The sequence below is a fragment of the Scomber japonicus genome, chromosome 5 (assembly GCF_027409825.1).
Source record: "Scomber japonicus isolate fScoJap1 chromosome 5, fScoJap1.pri, whole genome shotgun sequence".
Classification (NCBI taxonomy): Eukaryota; Metazoa; Chordata; class Actinopteri; order Scombriformes; family Scombridae; genus Scomber; species Scomber japonicus.
The window spans coordinates 987,399-1,003,154 of record NC_070582.1 but is presented as its reverse complement, the minus strand read 5'-3'; the positions used below and the strand labels follow the sequence as shown (position 1 = coordinate 1,003,154).

General features: G+C 43.4%; 1 protein-coding gene across 1 annotated transcript; it reads right to left on the bottom strand.

Moving 5' to 3' along the window:
- Positions 1-2,432: 2,432 nt before the first annotated feature.
- Positions 2,433-11,367, bottom strand: LOC128358943 (zona pellucida sperm-binding protein 3-like). The gene is made up of 9 exons (XM_053319347.1): positions 11,253-11,367; positions 10,087-10,388; positions 7,916-8,034; positions 6,824-6,927; positions 5,542-5,719; positions 4,300-4,417; positions 4,126-4,208; positions 3,390-3,487; positions 2,433-2,494 (listed from the first exon to the last, which is right to left on the bottom strand). The coding sequence occupies exons 1-9, from the start codon at positions 11,365-11,367 to the stop codon at positions 2,433-2,435; spliced, it is 1,179 nt and encodes a 392-aa protein (XP_053175322.1).
- Positions 11,368-15,756: the final 4,389 nt, after the last annotated feature.

The window sequence follows — 15,756 nt, the reverse complement described above, 5'->3', positions numbered from 1 at the left end:
ATTATAATTACATTTATCAAAGTACTTTATTAAAGTTCAACTTTGAGCTACTAGTACTTTACTGTAGTACAGTTTGAGGTACTTGTACTTTACTGTAGTACAGTTAGAGGTACTAGTACTTTACTGTAGTATTTCCATGTGATGCTACTTTCTACTCCACTACATTTATTTAACAGCTTTAGTTACTTTTCAGATGCAGATTTGACTCAATGGAAAATATAACAAGCTTTTAAAATCCAACACATTGTTAAAGATGAAACCAGTCAGCAGTGTGTAGTCGGCTCACATTTCAGATGTCTATGAGTTGTTAACAGCTCCACCAAATACTGATTTTTCCCTCTAAACTTCTCACATGCTTTCATTTCAATAAATGTTCAAATGATCCAATATTTCAGCAAAAATCAAAGATTAGAGAAAAAAGTCCAAAAACTGAAAACACATTTGTGACTCAGAACTTAGTTTTTTCTTCTTTCCCATTAATCATCTCAGCAGCCCTCACATGTACCTGCTGACCCTTTGGAGGAGCCTGTTATATTATATTAATACTATAATGATATAACTTGATTATAATAACTCATATATTTACTATAATGTAGTAACATTGTTGGATGAGAAAGAAATGGAGTCATTTTTTAAAACGTGTTCCAGACAGATTGAGCTTTTCCAGGATGTAGAATATTTCCGTCTCTTCCAGCAGGAGGCGCTGCTGCTCTGTGGATGAGCGACTTATCACCACAGGGCTGATCAGTCAGGGAGGTTTTTCTTACCACTGTTCCTCATGTGTGAATGTTGGATCTCTTTAAAGTTAAAACCTGAAGAGTTCGGTTCAGACCTGCTCTATGTGGAAAGAGCCTTGAGATAACTCTGTTGTGATTTGGAGCTTTATAAATAAAGATTGATTGGTCAGTGTTTTATCTTGTTTATAAAGTGTGTGGAAATCATCTCACTGACTCACAATGACTCATAAATTAAAGCATTTTCCATTATGGGACTTCAAACACACTACCAGCCAATAATAACTCCAGATATTATGTGTTTTAATCAGATTGTTAAAGACTGGCTGAAGCAGAATCAGAGCTGTGTACGTTTTAAATATGACAGGACATGAAAGCTATTTAATGTTTTTAAATTAACTTGTTTCCCTGATTTTTATTTGATTCTGTTTGTAAAAGACTAATGAAGGCTGGAGTTGGAATATCTATAATTCATTACTCCTACTTGTTAGTAATGAGTAGATATTTCCTCCCGGAAGCACAGCTGACCGGAAGCCTCAGAGAGAACAACTGAACTTCATTAAATGTTCACGACTGTCATTTGGTCTGTCTGTGACCTTTCAGTGTGACTCGTCCTCTTCGGTCCTGATGGATGGACGCAGGGCTGCAGCGAGGAGAGTGCGTGTGCGTGCGCGTGCGTGTGCGTGAGGTCAGGGTCATGTGTATGGGTAACAGATGAGGGTTAGGGTTTGTCCTGCTCTCTTTGTGATGCATGATGACACCGTATCTCCAGCTGTGTCCACTCAGGTGATGTCATGTTAAACTGGACGACGGTGAAGCATCTAAGCCCCGCCCACCACGCATAGACCCCACCCATCACATATAGACCCCGCCCACTACATCTAGGCCCCGCCCACCGTGGCATGACAGGTCAGACTCCACCAGCTCGACTCACTCTGATGAAAGAATCTAATTCACATCTTGACTCCGTTATTGTTCATAATGCACAAAGCTAACAATTAAAAATAATGAACACTTTCGTAATTGTGTGTTTTGTATCATATTTGATACATAAACCAAATTCCTTATGTCTTAAAATGTAAGAATAATGTTGTTATAGATTTATTAGACACAAAGAATACAGAGGATTTAAAAAGCAAATCCATATTTCTGCACCTGTTAGAGATAAAATGAAAAAGTGGTTGTCTCTGCTGAGTGGTGACGAGTGTCTGTTACGGTAGTCTTTAAACTAGGAACAATAATAAATACTAAAATAGTTTAAGATTCATAGTTTATAGAAGTAGATCACTGAACAGTCATTTTTAATATTTGCTTTATAGAGGTTTGTTTCTGTCCTCAGCGCCAGCAAAGATACAAGACTACTAGCTCTGTATTATGTCTGTATGTTATTCTCTTCTCTCTATTCTATTATTTATGTTTTTAATGAAACATACAGATGATCAGATGATAACCTCAGCATGTGTGTGAAGGTTAAATAAAGCTTCAGTGGATCAGATGAACTCAGGAAGCCAATCAGAGGGAAGGAAAGCAGAATAAAGAGAAGTGGAATAAATAAAAGAACTAAAGTGTCACTTTTAGTTATTTATATTCAGGATGTGGACATGAGAGACATTTACACTGAAGAGACTTCCTGTTTAAATAAAATGATTATCAGCTGTAAAACCACGCTGAGTCATCGCGTTCACTTCATTTCCTGTTTCATTGTAGAAGTTTCTCCTTCACTACGATTGGTCCAACGGCCGTTTCTTCTTCCCACTGACCTGAAAAACATCACGAGTCCTTTTAGTTTGGTTCAGTTTGTCATTAAGAAGACAACTGATGATCCTTCATAAACATTCAGAATACTTTAACTCAAATGTCAAACTAACAGAATTTATGACTCTTCATTTGACATCATAGTAGATTTAATATTATTTATAATTTAAAACTGGTCTTAAAACCCATTTTTATTCCTTGGCTTTCAACCCAGCATGAGACTCTGCTCCTGTTTTAGTGTTTTATGGTTTGTTTATTTTAATTATTGTTTTTAATTTGTTTTAAAAACAATAAACAATTATCTTAGTATTTATTTCCTGTTAATTGTTTTATGTTCCTGTTGTTTTATGTATTTATGTATTTATGTACAGCACTCTGTTTCAGCTGTGGTTGTTTTAAAGTGCTTTATAAATAAAGTTGAGTTGAGTTGAGTAATAACTATGAATGAAAACCTTCATAATGTCGACAATGAAGATGATTGGATGATGTATTTGGGTCTCCCATTCAAACATCAAGTTAATCCAATTTAATTTCCACCTTAAAAAAACCTCATTGGGTTAATCAGCAGTAACAGTTACAGACTTATAAATAGATGATCTGCTCCAATTAAAACTTAAAATAATAAAAACCTTAAACTAATGTATTAGCAAGTGACTGATAAAGTGCCTTGCTTCATCTACAGCTGTTCAAACATTGGATGTTTATTGTGTGTCTGAAGGTTTTCTGTTATTTCTATTTTGTTATAAACTGCATATTTAATTTCATTATTTTAACATTTTCAAAATAAAAGATAAATTAGTAGACACAGTAACTCAAAATCCATTAAAAAGTTGTATAAAAAGATAAATGAATGGAATCAGTTTCATGGTGTATAAATGTTTGGCTCTTTCTGACACGTACCTGTTCCTGTCAGGTCACTTCCTGTTGGGTTACTTCCTGTCCCACAGACCGTATCGCAGCAGGAACAAGCTTGATGGCTGCCGCTGGCTTCGCTCCACCTGTCAGGAATCAGCTCCACCTCTTACTCAGACCTCCATACACCTCCACACACCTCCACACACCTCCACACACCTGTCATCAGCTGATCAGACTGCAGCTAAACATTAAACACTGCTCGGTGACACCTAGTGGTGAGGAGGCACACTGAGACAGATTCAACTTCAAACAGGACACTTTCCCGCCTTAACATGAAGGAAACAGTCAGAGCACCGTTTATATGCTCCAGCAGAACATAATAACTAATATATTTGAGGTTTAGAGGAATGTTGTCTCTTTAAATCAAAGTGTCCAGTTTAGACCTGCTTCATGTGGAAAGAGCCTTGAGATGACTTATTGTGATTTGGTGCTTTATAAATAAAGATTTATTGACATTAAAAAGATAATTCTGGTCATTTTCTACATTTTTCTTCTTGTTAAAACAAACCAAACCAACAATGAACTGATCTACTAACTGTGTGTGTGTGTGTGTGTGTGTGTGTGTGTGTGTGTGTGTGTGTGTGTGTGTGTGTCAGATCTTATTCTTCCAAGACCAATAACAGTGATGGTGTTTTTCAGGCTGACTAGTTCTGTCTAAGACCATGTAGTAATGAGTGTAGCAGAGAGCATGATGGGAGTTGTAGTGTTCTTGGTGGCTCACCCGTTAGCGAAGGAACAGGCCTTGTTGGTGGAGTCGACGGCTGCCGAGGCTACGCTCGCTCTCACGCTGCAGGTGACGTAGATCTGAACGTGAAGAAGAGCAGAAACCAGCAGCTGTCTTTAAAGGAGAGGATCGGCTCAGATCATAACTTCCTGTCTCATGTTTGAGTCTCACCACGCCGCTGTAGTCCTGCTGGAACCTGAACGCCTCCACCTCAAACTGCAGCCTGTCGTCTTGAGTCCGAGGCAGGAAGTGAGAGCTGGAGCCGGTCAGCTGACTGTCAAACAGGCACCTGAACGCAACACAGAACAATCAGAAGCTTCCAGATCAAATCACAAGGGTCAGAGTTAGATTAATGAAAGGCTCTGTTAGAAACCTCATCCTTTCCTTCCTTCCTCCCTTCCTTCTTTCCTTTCCTCCTCCTCTACTAACTCTGACATCATGTGAAGTATGTCGTGTGTTTAACTGCGTAGTGATTTAGAGTATGCATCAAGAGCTGACTACTCACACTCACATTACCCAAGATGCAACGCTACTGACTACTCACACTCACATTACCCAAGATGCAACGCTACTACTCACACTCACATTACCCAAGATGCAACGCTACTACTCACACTCACATTACCCAAGATGCAACGCTACTACTCACACTCACATTACCCAAGATGCAACGCTACTACTCACACTCACATTACCCAAGATGCAACGCAACTTCTGAAAAAAACCCAAAATACAAACGTCACAGATCAGCTACAGCGAGGGTATGTTCGCTTCCTGTTTTCAAAATAAAAGCACCAATTGTGGTATATTTACAGAGTTAGAGCTAAAATGAAATCAGCTTCAGCCTGATGATTTCAGCTCGGGTAGGAACCAAATGCATTGTGGGTAATCGTGTAGTTTACTGCAGTGTGAACGGTCTGCTTACTATCTGGTCCTTTAGTGTGTAGTATAGAAGTATGTAGTATGTAGTATAGAAGTATGTAGTATAGAAGTATGTAGTATAGAAGTATGTAGTATGTAGTATGTAGTATAGAAGTATGTAGTATGTAGTATAGAAGTATGTAGTATAGAAGTATGTAGTATAGAAGTATAGAAGTATGTAGTATAGAAGTATGTAGTATAGAAGTATAGTAGTATAGAAGTGTGTAGTATAGAAGTGTGTAGTATAGAAGTGTGTAGTATAGAAGTATGTAGTATAGAAGTATGTAGTATAGAAGTATGTAGTATAGAAGTGTGTAGTATAGAAGTATGTAGTATGTAGTATAGAAGTATGTAGTATGTAGTATGTAGTATAGAAGTATGTAGTATAGAAGTATGTAGTATAGAAGTATGTAGTATAGAAGTATGTAGTATGTAGTATAGAAGTATGTAGTATAGAAGTATGTAGTATGAAGTGACGTGATGTAAACTGACCCGTTGTTCCCCAGGAAGGAGTATCGAGGGACTGTGTCGACGTTGGGGGCGACGGTTGCCACGCAGCTGTCCACCGTCACTCTGAGAGGCGTGTGGTGAAACTGTTTGACCGACACTTCGAACTTCATCACGTCTCCCAGCACGAACTGATTGGACGGACGAGGGAACTGCCAATCATCTGAGAGGAGGCGGGACAACAGACACAGAGAGGACGGCTCTGATTACAGGACAACAATACAACCTTTAACCAACCAATCAATCAATCAGCAGGGTTTCCGGGTTAGATGCTTAGATTGCCGGGGGACCCCCACCCCCATGATGCACTGGGCCTCTCTCTCCTCCTCCCTCTCTCTCTCTATCCATCCATCTATATCCATTAACACTTATGTTCTATTAATGCATCAATAACCTAAACTTCTTCCCCGGAGTTGTCTTTCTGGTTCCTGGTTTCTGGTCTCACAGGTAATCTGGGCCTGGAGACGTCCGGATGACAGATTCCAGTCCCGGACCTTCTAGCTCCATTGTTGATTTTCATTGTGCTTCCTACTCTCTCCTTCCTCTCTCTCTCTCTCTCTCTCTCTCTCTCTCCTCTATCCTTCCTCTCTCTCCTCTTCCTCTCTCTCCTCTCTACCCCAACCGGTCGAGGCAGATGTTCTCCCACTCTGAGTCTGGTTCTGAGGGTTCTTCCTGTTAAAAGATGTTCTCCCACTCTGAGTCTGGTTCTGAGGGTTCTTCCTGTTAAAAGATGTTCTCCCACTCTGAGTCTGGTTCTGAGGGTTCTTCCTGTTAAAAGATGTTCTCCCACTCTGAGTCTGGTTCTGAGGGTTCTTCCTGTTAAAAGATGTTCTCCCACTCTGAGTCTGGTTCTGAGGGTTCTTCCTGTTAAAAGATGTTCTCCCACTTCTGAGTCTGGTTCTGAGGGTTCTTCCTGTTAAAAGATGTTCTCCCACTCTGAGTCTGGTTCTGAGGGTTCTTCCTGTTAAAAGATGTTCTCCCACTCTGAGTCTGGTTCTGAGGGTTCTTCCTGTTAAAGGGAGTTTTTTCTCTCCACTGTCACCAAGTGTTGCTCATGTGGGAATGTTGGGTCTCTTTAAAGTTAAAACCTGAAGAGTTCGGTTTAGAACCTGCTCTATGTGGAAAGTGCCTTGAGATAACTCTGTTGTGATTTGGCGCTTTATAAATAAAGATTGATTGATTGATTGATTGATTGATTTCTCTCATTCTGCTGCCAGACAGGATCCACATGACGAGGTTCAGGCTGGTGGTTTCTCTGAACACTAACCGGTCATCAGTCTGAAGGAGAAGTACAGATTCTCCTCTGAGGTTTTGAGGTGACTGAACGGCATCCAGGTGGGTTTCAGCAGCCCAGTGCTCACATCATGCTTCCTACAACACATAAAAACAGTCAACACACTGAAACGCCTCCTGACAGTCAACATTTGATTTTAGAAAACACTCTGAAATGGAAACTCACCCCCCCCCCCCCCCAAAAAAAAAGGATCATTCTGCTGATTTTCTGTATTTTTCTTCATGTTTTGGATCCAAACTGATTTAGTAGGGAGGAAGGAAGGAAATGAGGAAGGAAGGAAGGACGGAAGGAAGGAAGGAAAGGAGTAAGGAGGGAGGGAGGGACGGAGTAAGGAGAGGAGGAAGGAAGGAAGGAAGGAAGGAAGGAAGGAAGGAAAGGAGTAAGGAAGGAATGAAGGAAAGAAAGGAGTAAGGGAGGAAGTAAGGAGAGGAGAAAGGAAGGAAGGCAAGAAAGGAGTAAGGAGGAAGAGAGAGGGAGGGAGGAAGGAAAGGAGTAAGGAAGGAAGGAAGGAAGGAACTGCTCTACAGAGGCTGAAAACATGATATCCTTCATTAGTCTTTGGAGACGTTACTAAACGAACTAACGTGACCAAACTGTTCATAGTTAAGAGTTCGTGGCACATTTAAAAGCTTTGCTACACAAACAACACTCATTACATCAGATCATTGTTGACTTTTTCTAAATGTTCAGTTTGGTTCAGAGCTCCTCTCTGTTGGATCCGTTAACCACCAGACTAAAACTAACCACACTGCATCATCATCATATACTGTAAGTCTGACTACAGCAGGAACACCTGATCCCTGCTGGATGTTCTGATGTTTGGCTTTCACTGGTTTGTTTCTGCTCCTGGTTCAGTTGAATGAATCTGACCTCTGGTACTGGCACTGGAAAGAAAGAAAGGAGTAAGGAGGAAAGAAGGAAGGAAGGAAGGAAGGAAGGAAGGAAGGAAAGGAAAGGAGTAATACCTCTGGTACTGGCACTGGAAAGAAAGAAAGGAGTAAGGAAGGAAGGAAGGAAGGAAGGAAGGAAGGAAGGAAGGAAGGAAGGAAAGGAAAGGAGTAATACCTCTGGTACTGGCACTGGATGCTAACGCTGACGTCTCTGGTCCGGACGATGGGACTGTCTCCGAGAGGACTGGGCGTGTACAGCAGCGTGAAGACGTAGACGAACGAATCCTCAGACATCTGAAATACAGTTTACTGTCAGAGTCAAGCTGAGGGACAGTCACAGTTCACACCTTTTCAACTCCTGTTCATACTGAGCATTAGAGTCTTCATCATGTTAACAGGAAGTGATGGAGGACTAAACCCACAGTCCTCCTTCTGTGGAAACATGGATGAAGCTTCAGCATCTGAAAGAAAGAAAGAAAGAAAGAAAGAAAGAAAGAAAGAAGAGAGAGAAGAGGAAATAAAGAAGGGAAGAAAGAAGAGGAAAAAGAACAACAAGGAGGAGGATGAAGATGAGAAAAGAAAGAAAAGGAGGATGAGGGAGAAGAAGAAAGAAAAAACAAGAAGGAGGAAGGTGAGGAAACAGACTGGGGAGAAAAAGGAGGGAGAAGAGGAAATTAAGGAAAGAAAACTAAAAAAAAGAAAGGAAGAAAGTAAATGAGTCTTCATCTTCATCTGCTATGTTTCAGTGTTTTTAGTATCAAAGTCTTTTTGTTACTATACTTCCACCACAGAGAAACAGGAAACACTAAGAGGAGGAAGGAAGGAAGGAAGGAAAGGAGGGAGAAAGGAAGGAAGAAAGGAAAGGAAGGGAGGAAGGAAGGAAGGAAGGGAGGGAGGGAGGGAGGAAGAGAAAGAAAGAACAAGAAGTATGAGGAGGAGAGAAAGGAAGGAACAAAGGAAGGGAGGAAGGAAGAAAGGAAAGGAGGGAGAAAGGAAGGAAGAAAGGGAGGGAGGGAGGGAGGAAGGAAGGAAGGAAGGAAGGAAGGAAGGAGGAGAGTAAATGAGTCTTCATCTTCTATGTTTCAGCGTTACAGTGTTTTTAGTATCAAAGTCTTTTTGTTCCTATACTTCCACCACAGAGAAACAGGAAACACTAAGAGGAGGGAAGGAAGGAAGGAAACACTAAGAGGGAATCTGATGCTAAACAGACAGTAAATGTGTCAGATATCACTGATATGACTAACTCACACTGCTATAGTTACCATAGTAACTCACACTGATGAAGCTCAATAGAAACAGGTGAAAAGGGAACATGGAGAGATTTTGCTGAAATGCTGAAGCTGACAAATCAAGTCATGGCAGTAACGCATCTTTCTGTTTATCGACTCATCATTAAACCCCTCCCACAAACAGCAACTGTCCAATCACAGCTTAACATCGGTCACATTACAACATGATCAGCTGATTGATGCTGAAGTTAGACTCTGTTCCCTTCAGTCTGTAATAAAGAGACGGGTTGGTTTCAGAGTGTTTGCTGCAGGTTGAGTAAACTGACATAGAAACAGCAGCAGGAGGAGACATGAACAGCTTTCTATAATTCTCTAATAACCCAGATCTAACTGGAGACGCCACTTCATACTTAATCAAAGGTCATATTTCTGTGTGATGTCTGTCAGAGACCATCTGGAGTCACTGAGCTGTTAACCCTTAAACAGGCCTTACTAGTTATGTCATTTGCACCTAAAGGAAGGAAGGAAGGAAAGGAGGGAAGAAGGAAGGAAAGGAGGGAGGAAGGGAATGAAGGGAGGAAGGAAGGAAGGAAGGAAGGAAGGTAGGAAGGAAAGGAGGGAAGAAGGAAGGAAAGGAGGGACGAAGGGAAGGAAAGGAAGGAGGGAGGAAGAAGGATGGAAAGGAAGGAAGGAAGGGAGGGACGGACGGAGGGAGGACGGGAGGAAGGTAGGAAAGGAGGAAAGGAGGGAAGAAGGAAGGAAAGGAGGGAAGAAGGGAAGGAAGGGAGGAAAAAGGAAGGAGGGAGGAAGAAGGATGGAAAAGAGGGAGGGAAGGAAGGAAGGGAGGAAGGAAGGAAGGAAGGAAGGAAGGAAGGAAGAACAGATGAAGGAAGGAAGAAAGGAAGGACAGATGAAGGAAGGAAGAAAGGAAGGACAGATGAAGGAAGGAAGAAAGGACAGAAGGAGGGAACATTTACCCTAACAGTTGAACTTAGATCTGAGGAAGGAAGGAAGGAAGGAAGGAAGGAAGGACAGAGGAAGGACCCGGGAGGACAACAGGAAGGTTAAAGAGTGTGTATCTCCTGGTGCACGTTGTCTGTTTAAGGGTTAAACTGACCAGCAGCTGGCTTCCACATCCGTGCAGCTCCGACTCAAACACCAGGAGCTCCTGATCTTCCCCCGAGGCCGGACATCCTCCCAGCGTGACGTCTGCAGTCCGGACCGGTCTGCCGATCCCCAGCAGGTCTCTCTTGGCCTCCACTCTGACCGAGCTCTCCCTGCAGTCAGCGCTCACACTGTCGGCCGCCGTCGGAGTCCTCAGCTCAAAGTCTGGAGGGAAGCGAGGCTCCTCCTCAGCCGGCGGCTCCGGGAAGCTCCAGGCCAGCGGCTCCTGGTGGGACTGCTTCTCCTGGTGGACAGCTGGGACAGACAGGAGACCAGATCAGCTTTAATCATCACAGCTGGGACAGACCGGAGACCAGATCAGCTTTAAACATCACAGCTGGGACAGACAGGAGACCAGATCAACTTTAAACATCACAGCTGGGACAGACAGGAGACCAGATCAACTTTAAACATCACAGCTGGGACAGACAGGAGACCAGATCAGCTTTAATCATCACAGCTGGGACAGACAGGAGACCAGATCAGCTTTAAACATCACAGCTGGGACACACAGGAGACCAGATCAGCTTTAATCATCACAGCTGGGACAGACAGGAGACCAGATCAGCTTTAATCATCACTAACATCAGCACAGTCATTTAAAGTCTCTGATCAGCTTCTATTGAGCTTCAGCAGTGTGAGTTAGTCATATCAGTGATATCTGACACATTTACAGTCTGTTTAGCATCAGATTCCCTCTTACTGTTTCCTGTTGAGCTGCTTCTACAAACTACAGAGTGTTAAAGATCACTCCCATCAGAGTTCAATCAATCAATAACAAAATATTAAAGTCTTATTGTAAAGTTTTGTATTTGTTTTCAGTATCAAGTTATTTTGCTTTTTAAACGTTTCTACTCTACAGATGGAGATGAAAAGAGGACAGATAAGTGTACAGATGATCTTCTCTCTGTCAACAGTCAGTAACATCTGCCATCTTTAACTTTACCGTCCGTTTATCAGCTTCTATAAAAGCCAGAGACTGTTTGACAGGAAGAGTCTGAACCAAACACCTGCAGCACTGATCCTGACCCAAACACTCTGATCTGCTCTTCAGTGTCTGACGCTGAGACTCAAACACTGGTGAAGTTGACAGAGTTGACGTCTCCCATGTTCAGGTACCTGCTCGTTGCTGGTTTGGTTTGTTCCAGTCCTGAGCGTCTGCTAATGCTAATGCTAATGCTAATGCTAACACTCCACAGAGCAGACAGAAAGCGTCTCTGTACGTTTGCTTCATGTTGACGTGTGTTTGAAACACGCTCAGTTTGCTGCAGCTGGTTTTGTAAGAGCTGACGTTTGGCTCCGCCCCCTGCCCCCCCCCTCCACCTGATTGGCCTCATGGCTCTCCAGGTGCGCCTCGTTCACCTGCTGAGATTCACCTTCATTCAAACACAACTTTATTTATTCTAACAGTCAAACATAATGTCCCATCTCAGAACATTCAAGCTCATAGAATCAGATTTATGTCTTAACGTCTTAAATGTCAAACAAAAGTAAAATTCATGACTTGAATCTAATTATTTGTGTAATTGTATAAAATTTTGATCTTTTACATTCTTGATAATATATTCTTTTGTTTATAGTTGCTTCTCTCTACCGTCACAGTTTTGTTTCTGTCTCTTCTCTTTTTAAACACAAACCTGATTAAATATAAACTAAACTTCAAATATATATATACAGTCATGAGTCCAAATGAGGCTTCAGATCTTCCATTAAAAGCCCATCTGGAGTCTGACTGCTGCTTTATGACAGATTGGAAACACTGTGGACTCGTCCTTTAAAAGACACATATTGACCCCCCCCCCCCCCCCCGCCCCCGCCCCCCCCCTGTTTTTAGGGAGCACTACCAACAGAGGAAACGTTAACCATGTGAAGGGAGCTGAGCCTTAACGACTGTTTCTGTGTGACGAGAACAACGATCAGAGTTTAAACCAGAGAAAGGAACAGCTCAGCAGGATGTGTGTGTGTGTGTGTGTGTGTGTGTGTGTGTGTGTGTGTGTGTGTGTCTGTGTGTGTGTGTGTGTATGTGTGTGTGTGTGTGTGTGTGTGTGTGTGTGACTGTTAAAATTGTTTATGAATGATTAGAAGCAGAGAAACGTGTCCATAGAAACAATTAGTCAGCCAAGGTCTCACGCACACACACACACACACACACACAGACACACACACACACACACACACACACACACACACACACACACAGACACACACAGACTGGTTTCCTCTTATTGATCTTTTTTTAATATATTGATTATATTGAACTGGTCATAACCTCCATGATGTCTTGCTGCGGAGTTCAGTCTGAATTCAGTCCCTTCCTTCCTTCCTTCCTTCCTTCCTCCCACCCTCCCTTCCTTCTTTCCTACCTTCCTTTCTTTCTTTCTTTCTTTCTTTCTTTCTTTCTTTCTTTCTTTCCTTCCTTCCTTCCTTCCTTCCTCCCTCCCTCCCTCCCTCCTTCCTTCCTTCCTTCCTTCCTTCCTCCCTTCCTTCCTTCCTTTATTCCTTCCTCCCTCCCACCCTCCCTTCCTTCTGTCCTCCCTTCCTCCCTTCCTACCGTCCTTCCTTCTTTCCTACCTTCCTTCCTTCCTTCTTTCCTTCCTTCCTTCCTCCCTCCCTCCCTCCCTCCCTCCCTCCCTCCTTCCTTCCTTCCTTCCTTCCTTCCTTTATTCCTTCCTCCCTCCCACCCTCCCTTCCTTCTGTCCTCCCTTCCTCCCTTCCTACCGTCCTTCCTTCTTTCCTACCTTCCTTCCTTCCTTCTTTCCTTCCTTCCTTCCTTCCTTCTTTCCTTCCTTCCTTCCTTCCTTCCTTCCTCCTTCCTCCCTCCCTCCCTCCCTCCCTCCCTACTTCCTCCCTTCCTTCCTTCCTTTATTCCTTCTTTCCTTCCTCCCTCCCTTCCTTCCTCCCTCCCTCCCTCCCTCCCTCCCTACTTCCTCCCTTCTTCCTTCTAGAAAACCAACAAAAATACTAAATGTACATTTTAACAAACCTGATTCTGCTTTTAAATCTAGTTTAACTGATTTCAGGATTCATCATCTTATTGATCATCATGTGCGACCAGGGTGGACAAAATATTAGGAACACTCGTCAATATGAACTGCAGCTGATTATAACCTCAGTGATGGAAGAGCTGCTGCATCGGAGTTCACACGTCTTCCTATTAAAGTGTTTACTGTGTGTGTGTGTGTGTGTGTGTCTCTGTGTGTATGTGTGTGTGTGTGTGTGTGTGTGTGTGTGTGTGTGTCTGTGAGTGTGTCTGTGTCTCTGTGTGTGTGTGTGTGTGTGTGTGTGTGTATGTGTCTGTGTGTGTGTGTGTGTGTGTGTGTGTGTATGTGTCTGTGTGTGTGTGTGTGTGCGTGTGTGTCTCTGTGTGTGTGTGTGTCTGTGTTTGTGTGTGTGTCTGTGTGTGTGTCTGTGAGTGTGTGTGAGTGTGTGTGTGTGTGTGTGTGTGTGTGTGTGTGTGTGTGTGTGTGTGTGTCTCTGTGTGTGTGTGTGTGTGTGTGTGTCTCTGTGTGTGTGTGTGTGTAGGGTTCAGTCGTTTTGGTTTAATGTAAAGTTATTTTTACGCAGACGCAGCTTTTTTTGTGTTTTTTGGAAGCAAAGCACTTTGTTAATGATGATGATGATGATGATGATGAAGATGATGAAGATGATGATGGCAGCGAGTTTTTGGGACGACCTTGATGAAGGACAAACTAAACACAAACACACACGATGACGCTCATGAGATGAAATGGACATACTTCTGTTTTCTTACTTATTAAAATAATTAAATATAAATATAATATCATTCATTCAGCGCCTTAACTGTCTTATTTCATTTACTATTTATTACCTGAACCTCTCTTATAGTGTTTTAGTTTTTATTCTTATATATTTTCATGTTCTTCCCAGTTTGGCTGTTTAGGAGACTTTATGATGACAGTAAAGAGTATTTTATGTTTAACCCTTTATTGGGCAAATAATTATATTTGGTAACTTCTGTAAATATCTCAAAATATCCTTCCTTCCTTCCTTCCTTCCTTCTTCCCTTCCTCTTTTCCTTTCTCCCTCCCTCGTTCCTTATTTCCTCCGTCCTTCCTTCCTTCCCTCCCTCCTTCCCTTCCTCTTTTCCTTTCTCCCTCCCTCGTTCCTTATTTCCTCCGTCCTTCCTTCCTTCCTTCCTTCCTCCCTTCCTCTTTTCCTTTCTCCCTCCCTCGTTCCTTATTTCCTCCGTCCTTCCTTCCTTCCCTCCCTCCTTCCCTCCTCCCCCCTAACCTACCTACCTACCAGCCTGCCTATCTCCCTCCCTCCCTTTCAATGAGTGTCCTATAAAGGGTTAATAAGAAGAAGTCAGATTATTAAAGAGAGAAATAAGACCACAGTGAATCTCAGCAGTGTGTAAAGTTCTTAATGTTCTTAATGAAGCAGCTCGTTTCCTGTCAGACAGGAAGTCAGACAGGAAGTCAGCCGCTCAGTGAGCCGCTCTTCTCATCCGTCTGCCTCTCAATGAAAAGCTGCGTCTGGTTCTACAGGAAGTCCTCCTCCTTTTCTGGAGAACATCCAGAACCTCGAAGGCCTGCAGCTCGTGGTCCTCGGCCCGGATCCTCAGAACCGTTTCTTTACGGAGCGTCCGAACGAGCTCCATGACGTCACGGCTCACAGCTTCCTGTTTCTCTCTCTGCTTCCTCAGCTGCTCAGCCAGCGTCTGACTTTCAGCTGAAAGCTTCTCTGTGATTCGCTGAGCTTCCTCCAGTTTGAGGAGCAGCGCCTCCTTCAGTTCCCTCCTCAGCTGCTGCTCCTTCTGCAGCTGGAGCTCCACCTCCTCACACAGAGCCTCCTCCATCTCAAAGTGAGACAGGCTGTGAGCTTCTGCCTCGAGCCTCAGCTGCAGGATCTCCTGACGCAGTTCAGCCTGTTTGTGTTCTTCACATTTGAGCCGAGCTGAAAGAGAGTCGCTCTCAGCTGATCTCTTCTCAGCTGATCTCTCCTCAGCTGATCTCTCCTCAGCTGATCTCTCCTCAGATTGCTCCTCAGCTGATCTCTCCTCAGCTGATCGCTCCTCAGCTGATCGCTCCTCAGCTGATCTCTCCTCTGACTCTGACTCTCTCTGCGTCTCAGCTGATCTCTCCTCTGACTCTGACTCTCTCTGTGTCTCAGCTGATCTCTCCTCAGCTGATCTCTCCTCAGCTGATCGCTCCTCAGCTGATCGTTCCTCAGCTGATCTCTCCTCAGCTGATCTCTCCTCTGACTCTCGCTGCATCTCGTCCACTCTCTGCAGCAGAGTCTCAGCGATGTCGACGGCCTCCAGCTTCTCCGCCTCGGCTCTCATCCTCAGGACTTTCTCAGCGTGCAGCTGCTGACGGAGATCTTCCAGCTGACGTTTGGCTTCGGCGAGCTCAGCTGAGAGCTTCTTCTCTGCCTCCTCCACCGCGGCGAGGCAGGAAGTCTGCTCCTCTCTCACAGCTGAGATCATAGCTGCTCTCCTCTCTCAACAGTTTAAACTGAGCTCAACATCTGCAGCAGATCTACAGCATCTGTGACATCACGGCATCTGTGACATCACGGCATCTGTGACATCACGGCATCTGGAATCAGCATCATAAAGAACTGCTGCATTACTGTAGTACAGTTAGAGGTACTAGTACTT

Bases quoted from the DNA above. Each gene is read 5' to 3' on its own strand.
- LOC128358943 (XM_053319347.1), bottom strand. From the start codon at position 11,367: ATGAAGCAAACGTACAGAGACGCTTTCTGTCTGCTCTGTGGAGTGTTA. The intron at 10,389-11,252 runs GTACCTGAACAT...TGTCTGTCCCAG, and splicing joins ACCAAACCAGCAACGAGCAG to CTGTCCACCAGGAGAAGCAG. The intron at 8,035-10,086 runs GTCAGTTTAACC...ACTGTATTTCAG, and splicing joins GATGTGGAAGCCAGCTGCTG to ATGTCTGAGGATTCGTTCGT.